Here is an 11,394-nt window from a genome sequence, read left to right as displayed (position 1 = left end):
GTATTATGCTACTAAACGCAAGATGGCGGCACTGAAGACGATTTTATTTTGTTGTGTGACTGACTTTGATGTCCAACAAGGGTTGCCGTAACACTGAAATAAACATTATATTTAAATTATTTTTCATAAATAATTGATTTTTTTCTGCAATTTGGATTTATTTTTTATAGTTTCTTCACATTTATTGTTTCCCTTATTTTTATATATAAAAAAATACACCATACATATGAAAATAAAAAGTTTTTGAAGTTAAATCAATAAAATCAATTTGAAAATCTAATACAGGGTTGCGCAGAATGAGTCATATGGTTTGAATTCTTTATAACTTTTTTAATTATTTTTCTCTGTTTTATTTCATAATTTTTAATAAATATTATAAAACATTAAAAATAAAAACACGTTCATAAATGTTATAAAACTTTACTTATTATTTAAATTTTATAATAAATTTCATTATTAGTTTAAAATCAGAAAAAGCTGAAACGTCAAAATGTCATAGCCAAATATATATATTTTTTTGAGAAAATCAAGTAAATTTTCTGCTTATTTAATCACCTTAGCTACAAACCATAAACAAAAATTCCAAGAAAATTTTAAACATTTTTCAAATACTGTATAAATAAATTTATTCAAAACTTCTATATTTTATTTGAAAAAAAATATGAAGAAAACCATACTCTTTAAGAAATTATTTAAAATGTTATGAACTAAATTCAATTCAAATATTTATATATGAGGAACCGCAAAACAAAAGGTACTTTTTCGCATTTTTTGAAAATAGGGTATTTTTATAATATTTGGGTTATCAAAATTTTTTAAATGTTTTACTAAGTAAATGGGTTCTATAAAAATTGATGCATAACAAAACGTACAACACTAGTATAAAACGAAAAAAAAACTATTTAATTTCAATGTGTAATTTGTTTATATATTAGATCAGGATTAAAAGCATTCATTTAAAATATTATCGTTTTAAAAGCATAAAAAAACATAATTTTTAATTTTGTTTTTTTTTCGTTATTTTTTTAACAAAAGCTTCTTTTTCAAACAGTAAAATGGTTTTATATCAAACATCCTTACTCTTACTTGTTCGAAATGGTTTTGTTTTAGCAAAACTGCGTTGTGTCTTGGATGCCGTAAGATTATTACTCAAAAATCACAATTTCGGCCCATATATTACAGTGAAATGTCAGATTTACTTCTGATTTATTCATATGAAAATTTTAAAATATGTGTGGATATTTTAATAGTGGTGACTTAAACTATTTATGTAAAAACCAAGTTTTTTTTTAATAAGCATAGAATAGAGTGATATTGAAAAATAAAAACTTTATTTGACAGCCGCTAGAACTTTTCAATTAAAATTCCTGGAAATCGACGCACAAATGTCAGATATATGTATAGGGAAATATAATATAACTTCCTCGATTTTAAAAAAAATATTTTTGATCGATATCTAGATTACTAAGTCATTAACATAGGCAATATATAGTTCTGATTTGATTATTTACATTTCAAAGAACGTTCCAACGACATATAAACGCCATAGAAATTCGAACCGACAATGGGTTGTTATTAGTAATGTGAAGTAATATGAATATAAAAATGATCGTTTTAATGAATGTTAAAATTTTTATTTTTAATTCAAACTATTTCAACTTTGTTAGTTATTTAATGCAAATTTTGTTTTCAAACAATCATAATTTAAATTACTATTCAGAATATGTGATCAAATTAAAAATTGTCGATTAATAGAAGCTATTTTTGTTCAAAGCATTCCTTTCAGAGAGAAATCTTTCTTATTAACGAAAAATAAATAATTAATAAGATAATGAAAGTTGAGGATTACTGAAAATTGGAAGTAAACTTTAGTCATATTGTTAATTCAAAGACAACGATAAACATTAATTAATCACCACTGTACACATTTTAAAAGTATTTTGTGTTTATATTAAAGATATTCATATTTATTTTTATTTATTCATATTTTAAAAAACCTTGATAAAATAAAAATTTAATTATGACTCACGTGACACCCTCTACATTTTTAATTTATTTAATCAACTTTTAAATTACTTTTTTATAACCGTTTTATTTCTCTACCTTTTAATTTGTTTTGGCAACCCTTTATTCTTATCACTACTTTATAGCCAACGATAACCCTCTTTCCCTTTTCAAAACAAACAACAGCTGATTGTTGCTGTCAAAATTGTGGTTGTACATCGGTGCTGTTGTTGTTGTTGCAATTGTTGTCATCAAAATATTTTTGCTCTTTGTGTCAATTGCGGTTTTTTTGTTGTCATTTCACTACATTTGTTTGGCGTTATTATTATTGGTTTTATATTTTAATATTATTTTTTATCGCAAACACACTCGGCCGTTGGAAATTAACAACAAAAACAACTAAGAAAACACTAAATAAAGTAAACGAAACAATAGAAGTTAACATTATTACAAATTTTGCTATTTAAACAATTAAACAACTGATTCAAGCAACACATATTGAAATTGGAATTTAACAAAGTTTTAAGTAAAAGAGCTTGTTGCTGCTGACTGCTATTTGCTGTCTGTCTGTCTGCAAGTAGTTGGGGAGTTTAAATAGTTTTGAAAGTACGCAAATAAACAACAACTACACACACAGGTTAACAAACACCTACAAAGTAAAATTGCAAAAAAAATTTAAGAAAATTTGCAAACAATTTTAAACAAAAATCTTACTAAATCTTTAGCACAGGTAAGCAGAAAATGCAGTTTTTAATTTAATTAGCAGTTGTGTGTACACAAAATATAGATTTTTCCTTATCCCAAGATAAGATTATTAATTTAATTTTTTTCGTGTCGTTTTCTTTTTTTACGTTCTTCTCATTGTATGACCTTCTCGTGTGAAAACCTGGAAATGTAGGATGTGTGAGTGGCGTTGTAATGCTTTGGTCAAAGATGCCACAGCATACCAACCAGATACTTTGGATTTAAATAAAGATGAAGAGGCAGCCAATTATTGGTTTCCCTGCTTTCATGATATGATTGAAAAGTTCGCCCGCCAAGCGGCTAAGAGTCAGTGTGAAAGTGATAAAACTGCTGAAGACAGAGCCGAACAATTTAAACAAACTTATATAAAGAAATTGGAAGAATATTGTAGTGCCACCAAAGATAATGCGGCCAACAATCGTGTATTAGGCATACGAGAGTTGTTGGAACTCAATGATAAACAGCTGCGTTTGTATGGCTTTGAGGATCCATGGCTGGAACAGAAAAAATCAGAAAATGAGGTAGCATTGCCCTTGTTTGCAGAACGTATTAAAGAAATTGATGCCATTGAGGATGATACAGAGAGATGGATTGAATTGGTGCGTGGTGTATTAGCGGGTAATATGTTTGATTGGGGTGCCCAGGCAGTGGCCAATATTATACAGAAAGATAAAACGTTTGGTTTGCATGCGGCTCTGGAGCGCATACAGAAAAGGCCTTGGCTCATGGATGATTTGGATAAGTGGTTGCAGCGCCTACAAGGCGTTAGCCATAAATGTGCCGCCATTTTTGTAGACAACAGTGGAGTTGATGTTATACTTGGCATACTACCCTTTGCCCGAGAACTACTAAAAAGAGACACAAAAGTCATCTTGTGTGCCAACACCGAACCCTCTCTAAATGATGTTACTAGCAGCGAATTAACTACAATTCTAGACTCCTGCAATTGCCAATGTCCGGTCATTAAGCAGGCTCGCAGCAATGGCAAACTTGTGGTATTTGGTAACGGCCAACACGGGCCCTGTCTTGATATGCGCACGCTGCCACAAGATCTCTGCGAAGCTTTGCAACAGAATGAGACTGATTTACTGGTGATTGAGGGTATGGGTCGTGCACTACACACTAATCTCTACGCCCATTTCAATTGTGAGACATTAAAGTTGGCGGTGGTGAAGAATAAATGGTTGGCTCAACGTTTGGGCGGTGATACATTTTCGGTTATTTGTAAATACGAGCCTTTAAGCTGAGTTCAAATTTGTAAGCGTTTGTTGCAAACATTGTTTATAATTTTTTTTATTTTGGGCTTAAATTGTGTTATATTGTAGTATTTTGAATATTTTTTTTTAAATTTAAACTTTCTTAATCTCCTGCCTTGTTTTTGTTATTTGTTTTATACTCAGTTTTTCTATTCCTTAAATTTGATCTACAAAATTTTTCAAACACAAAGTGAAACAATGAAAATAATATGATTTTGTAACTATTATGTAATATTAAAGAAGCAAATTTAGATTATTTATAATAAAAATATTTAAGTTTTTCTCTTTCTCAAGTCATAATAAAAAAAATAATACAATAAAGTATTTAATACAAAAAGAACACGACTATTTTTTTTAAATTTCATTAATTTAATATAAAACAAGTAAGAGTGCTATATTCGGCTATGCCGAATCTTATATACCCTTCACCTTTGTTGTGGATGCATTATTATTTTTTATAATTAGTATATATGTATGTACATTGCCCACTTTCAGCGTACAGCATCCTAAATTTATCAAGAACACAAAAAACAACAACAACGCCAAACGAAACAAAACACCAAAAGAAAAAACAAAATACTCAAGGCAATGAAACCAACACACATCCAAACATACGTTTAATTGTATAAAAAACAACAACAACGCCAAAAGAAACAAAATACGCAAAGCATGCACATTCAAACATACGATTTGTTGATTTTTTGTCAAAAAAACCAACACACAACCAAACAAACGTTTAGTTGTATAAAAAACAACAACAGCGCCAAAAGAAACAAAACACAAAAAAAAACAAAATACGCAAAGCATGCACATCCAAAAACATACGTTTTGTTGCTTTTTTGTCAAAAAAACCAACACACAACCAAACAAACGTTTAGTTGTATAAAAAACAACAACAACGCCAAAAGAAACAAAAAACAAAAAAAAAACCAAATACACAAAGCTTGCACACCCAAGCATACGTTTTGTTGTTTTTTTTGTCAAAGCATGCAATACATTGTGTTTTTTGATGAAATTTTCAGAGGTTGTCTCGGATTTTTGCTCATATCTCCGTTATTTATGGACGGATTTTGCTGATTTTAAATAGCAAAATTCTCGAAAGTATGTCTGACAGAATTGTTGAAGATTTGGATCCCGGAGATATCTGGGGCCTTCAGAAAATTGATTTCAACAGACAGACAGACAGACAGACAGACGGACAGACAGACAGACAGACAGACAGACAGACAGACGGACATGGCTTAATCGACTCCGCTATCTATAAGGATCCAGAATATATATACTTTATAGGGTCGGAAATGAAAAATGTAGAAATTACAAACGGAATGACAAACTTATATATACCCTTCTCACGAAGCTGAAGGGTATAAAAATAAAGAAAAAATTCATAATATTGTTGTAAACAAATCAAAATATAACAATATCGAGGAAAGGAGAAAATCAATAACAAGAACTGTTATACTTATATTAACGCCAGTTTTCTAAAATTTATCAGTTACCAATTATAACGAAAATTGTTATATAAAAGTTGTAAAATTTTCAGTTTTGTTGCAATTTTATTACTGTCATTAAGTTCAGAATACGGGCAATTTAGACAATTTAATTTATATTCAGCCTAATTATGAATAAAAATTCCCTGGGAGTTTTTTTCCCATTTCTCATTTTTCCTATTCAAATTCAATGAGAAAAAACTCCCGGGGAACAAACTCCAGCGGAATTTTTTATTCATAATTGGGCTGATTATAACAGTTTTCTTTGCCATTCAAATATTAATATACATAGTTCTTTTCATTTAACATTTTTCACACTTTTTGCTGTCATCATCAACCACTAAATTATCTTATACAGATTTATTTATATAAATAAACATATTCGCAGACATTTAATAGATTTAATCTCGTCATAGTTGCAAAAAATACTTTAATCTTTTACGCAAACCAGCTACTAAATTATAAACAAACAAACTCTTATCTCTTTTAAAATCTTACAAAAATATAATCTTTTTTTTATAAAAATAGTAAATAAAATATTATCTCAGGTAAGTGTTTATTTCAGTGCATCAGAGCAACAAATATGAATTTCTCATTACTCTTACTACTTTTGAACGTTTTAATTTATTTTAATTAATCTTAATAAGCAAATCTTATCTATACAAACAATTTAAAATTACATTTACAACCATTAAATGAGTTAGTATGAGTATAAATAAAACTAAAAAACAGTGAATAAGATTATAATCTCCACATTTTTTTTAATCTGTAAGATAATTGTTATAATAGTTTTAAAATTAGCATTATTAATCAGAAGCATCTAAAATGAACTACTTAATTAATTCAAATTAATACTATGTATGTTTAACGGAAGACGCATATCAAGTAGTTAAATATTTTAAATATGAACCTGAACAGGTGTATGAGTTTGTTTAAGTTTTTGCTTATTATTTATGGAGTTGCAAATGCCAATTTTGTCAAATATTTATAATATATTTGTATACTATTCGTATTTCTTTTTGTTATTAAAATGTTTACGTTTTTTTCAACTAAAATATTAGAAGATTTTAAGAAACTACACCATTTAACAAGCAACAAAAAATCCAAAATTGAGTTATTGGTCGTTTACTGTTTTGTAAAGATTGAAACCAAAATTAAATACTGCCCCCTATTATGGTGAAGCAAACCCGAGACATCCGTTTTAGTGCAGTAAAAAGTCAAGTGACAGCGCTTGACTGACCTTACTAGAAACTAATCTTAATAAATGTGAAAAAAATAAAAGATTTACAAGCTCTAAAACCTTACTTGGTTCGATATGAAGAGTTTTATTGGAATATATTTCAATAGCCTACAACGGAAGCAGAATGCGTGTGTATGATGACGAATATTTATTTCAGAATAAATATGTATATGAAAAGTTCATTTGTCATTTTACTTTTGAAGTTATTAATAAAATTAGAATATTTCGTATGAAATTTATAATAGTGATGGTTATTTGTTTCAGAAACCAGTCAAGTGCCAATTTTATATAAAAATTAAATGGTCCATGTATGTAATGTCATCACGTGAGAACGGCTGGAGCGATTTGGCTGATTTTTTTTTATTCAATTCGAAATTATCAGGAGATGGTTTGTAAAGAAAAAAATTCAAAAATTCCGGGTAAAACTCGGAAATTCTTTTTTTTTGTGAATCCAGTCAACTGTAATAAAAAAGCTCCCTAAAGTATGCAGTACAAATTTAGATATTTTATTTTCAAATAAATAAGAACAGGCTGTTGTGAGGGGGTTGGAGAAACTTGAAGAACAACATTAGTAAATGCTACCGGGCGAAGCCGGGGCGATCAACTAGTTATTAATATAGATATGTACAAAAAAGTTTAATGTTTATCTGTTACTCAAATGGATAAATTTCATAGGAAAAAATATCAATTTTGTAAAAGTAATAATTTGTTGCTTGACTGGTTTTTGTAGTTTGGAAATTTGTTGATATTGCTACATACATATGTATGTATTAGGGTGATCGATTCTTCGACATTTTTTAGAAAAATTGCAATTTAATATAAACTGGTTTTGGTTTCGGTTTTTTAATAATAACCGGTTAACCGGTTTTTATGGAATAATATTGAAACGCATAGATATAAGAAGAAAAAAAGATTTATTTATTAAAATAATAGTTATTAAAACAAAAACAGTTCATGGAAAACCATAACACAACAAAAATGAGATCATATAACAAAAAAAAAGCCTGTTTAAAATGCTTAAAAACTTTTTAATTCTAATTTTGATTATTACTTTTAACCTTCACAAGGTCTTCGGATCAAATTTGAACCATGCTGAAATTAAAATTGATTTTTTTCTAAAAGTGAGTGGTTGATATTTTATTTAATTGCAAATGTCAACAACTACGTTAGGTTTTTAGAAACATAAATTGTCCAAAAAATATCTCGATTTTTTTCTTTTGTATTTATAAAGCTAGACATTGAAAATGATCCTTCTCAACAAAGCATTGAGTACGTTTTTAAGCTTTCCAGATCGCTTGTGACATTTATATAAATATAAAAAGTCTTCGAAAATATTTGGAGTATTTGTATTAAAAAAATTTTTTGGATTTTAATTTTTTTTTAAAGTTTTTAATACACGTGACGATAAACTGACAGTTCTCATACAAAAAAAATGTTAATTGGAGGTTTATCGTTACGAAAAACGATAACCAGATATTGAGAAAATGGGAGTAAAACTCATAAAAACACACTTTTAAAAAAACCGGCTATTCGAGGTGAAAAAACCCGGTTTCTTCGATATTCGAAATGTGAGCTTTTCAAAAAAACCGAAACCGACTTTGGATCTTTATAAATAGAAGAGTCGATTATGCGATGTTCGCCTATTTAAACATATTTATCGGTGACACCTAATTTTCCAATTTTGTTTGCCTATATCTCGGATACATAGTTCTGTTCTGTTCTTCAGAAAATGATTTGAATATTCATAATTGTCTTATTGTAAATAATATTGTTACGTTTTAACCTTTCAAAACGTTAGTTTATTTCCTTTAAATAAACCGGATACTTTTGATTGCAAATAAAAGCCGTTTAGTAGTTTGAAAATGGTAACAACTCTTTATTTATTTAAAATGTACAACAACAGAATTAAATAGTCACTCAATGTTTTTTTTATACACGTTTATAAATTCTAAGAATTACAGACACAATTTATAATGTACACGAATTTACTTGAAAAACACAACACACTTTAAGGCACTTAGATGATGTTTATTCGAAAAGCGTCTCTGATAAACTCACTCACGACTGCAACCTCTGCCACTATTTATAACACTGTATTACCATCTAGAAAGCTCTTTAACTGTCTAGAGGTTTCTAATACATACGCCATCTGTGGTGTACTTTCTACAATGTTCTTTAACTGAATATTCGAAATCGAATACAGCGTTGCCAACTTACGATCAAATCAACTGAAAGCTTCCACTCAACAATGCCCACAGATATGTTACAGTTTTACAGCACTGTTATTTGAAAGCATTATGCTACTTTTAAATCAGCCCTTAAAATCGTTATATTTGAATACAAGTACAATTTCGTAACAATATCGTGATGAAATTGAACATAAACAAGTATATAAACCAAAATCATTTAAAATTTTTAAAAATTAATAACTCTATCTGATGAGTGCGCAACCAACGGGTCGACCCTGGACGTATCTCTAGCGCAAAGGGATATTCACACTCCCCTGGTGACAGTATCGAGATTGATAGATAAATGGGCTTTGAGCGAGACGGAACTCAGGTGGTCAAATATCATCACTTGTAGAATATAGATAGAACTAGGACTCTTTTGTATCTTAGCAGGAATTCGATCAGGCTTCTTACGGGTATAATACTGGGCACTGTATGATTGGACATATGTCGGAACGTATGGGTTACCCACGTTATAGCTACTGTAGAAGTTGTTTAGATGAAAAGGAGGAGGAATCGGTACAGCACCTTCTATGTGAATGCCCAGCCTTACAAGAGCATAGAGTACTACATCTTGGTAAAGCTCTTTTCCATGATCTGGACTGTCTCAGAGATGTGTCACTAGTAAATATGATCAGATTTATTAGAAGTACCGGTTGGTTCCCACGGGGACCACAGGAATCACATAGTCGACGAAATTAGGGAGGGAAACTATTCTCACTTTATGAACGAATTTTCAGCAAAAGGGAATAGTATTTCTAAGGGTATCACAATGGGACACAAGGCCTCCGAGTGAACTCGCTAAATTGCGAGCAACCCACGTAACCTAACCTAATAACTCTATCAAATTCTCTACAGCTCGGGCAAAGTCCCCATAAAAGGCCAAAACTCCATATTGATGGTGGGTATACACCATCTAAATAAATTATACTTTTGAATAACAAATTTTGATGAAATTGAAAAGTGTTTTAAATGAACTTTTAAATGAAAAATTGTATGCACTTGAGTTTTAATTCAATATCATTAAAACCTGCAGAAATATTTTTCTAAAATTAAACTTATTTAAATAAAACTTTTTCATAAGCTCAAACAAATGTTTATCATAAAACTATAACCCACTAATATTTAATGAAATTAAATGTAATTTCATTATAAATTTTATTTCCTTGAAATGTTTAACATATTAAAAATATGTACGTTTGTTTATATGTATATGTTTCTACTACTTTTATTTTTTATCTACTACCACTGATAAACTATTTAAATTTTTAAATTAATTACATGCAACTACAACTTAGTAATAAATAGTGAATGTGATTGTGAAAAAAAAACAGATTAAACCACATGTGGTTAATTTGTAAAATTGTAAAAGAATTAATTTGTTTTTATTTGCCACATTTTTGCTTTATTTATTTATAAAATCTTAATTGTATTTACGGACAATGCAAATGTGTTTTTAATGGTTAAATTCAATTCTTGCAATAAACATTATCAACAGAGTGTGTACGTTCATTTGGACGTACGTACACGCACATTCTTAAATTCATACTGGGTAAATGGGGCAAGAATGTCTATGTGACTGACTACTGTTCCATGTACTACTTGTATCCTTCAAGTTGAAATGGTCGTTTTCAAAACTACCAACTATAAAACTCTAGGCCATTATGTACATTTTATATGCCATCATTACGAGGAAACGAGGTCTAGTTTGGTTTGTGAAATTTCCAAATAACCAGAGAAAAACAAAAAAACTGAAATGCCTGTCACACAGTGACCGACCATACAAAAAATCAATTGAAGCTCTCCTGCTGTGCTGCAATGTAGTGCAAATGTCAGGTCTTTGAAAAGTTTAAGTCATAAAAAAGAAATCGAAAAACGAAATCGTATTCCGAGAGGAAAATGGACTGATATAAAAATCGCAGGGAAAAAATGTTTTCACTTTATTTTGATTACTTTAAGTTTCTTCCTAAATAGGAGGTTTTATTTCTCCAAATAAATCCATAACGCCATCACCAAGAACTGGACTGGTCCAAGAACAAACATTCGACCTATACCTTCGTATAGGACGCCGAAATTCTCCAACTCAGCTCAAACGACGCCAAACATTAACCAACGTGAAACGCAAAACTCTCGAAGGCAGCGAAAATAGGATGGTCAAGGCGAATTCATACGGGGAGTCAGTCAAACAGCCAATTACTTTCGTTTTGCTTGTTTGTTTCTAGCGTTTGTCCCAAGAATAACTTCTTTTAAACTTCTGACTAAACCAAAGAAGATGTGTTTGTTTGTGTGTTCCAACGGAGCACATGACTGAATATGCCTCAGAGATAAACAGATTATGGTCAGATGCTGCCAACATACGACTAATTGTAAAACAATGCTTAAACCAAGGAAGGATGCAAAAACATTTTTGGCAATAAACGTGCGATTGATAT

The 11,394-nt window shown here is 29.8% G+C and overlaps 1 protein-coding gene across 1 annotated transcript; it reads left to right on the top strand.

Annotated features, from left to right (window-relative positions):
- Positions 1-2,161: 2,161 nt before the first annotated feature.
- On the top strand, positions 2,162-4,344 carry LOC135950158 (4'-phosphopantetheine phosphatase). The gene is made up of 2 exons (XM_065499685.1): positions 2,162-2,734; positions 2,903-4,344. The coding sequence occupies exon 2, from the start codon at positions 2,904-2,906 to the stop codon at positions 3,993-3,995; it is 1,092 nt and encodes a 363-aa protein (XP_065355757.1). The 5' UTR covers positions 2,162-2,734; position 2,903; the 3' UTR covers positions 3,996-4,344.
- The last annotated feature ends 7,050 nt before the right edge of the window (positions 4,345-11,394 follow it).

The sequence above is a fragment of the Calliphora vicina genome, chromosome 2 (genome assembly GCF_958450345.1).
Source record: "Calliphora vicina chromosome 2, idCalVici1.1, whole genome shotgun sequence".
NCBI lineage: Eukaryota > Metazoa > Arthropoda > Insecta > Diptera > Calliphoridae > Calliphora > Calliphora vicina.
This window is presented reverse-complemented; position numbering and strand designations above follow the sequence as displayed.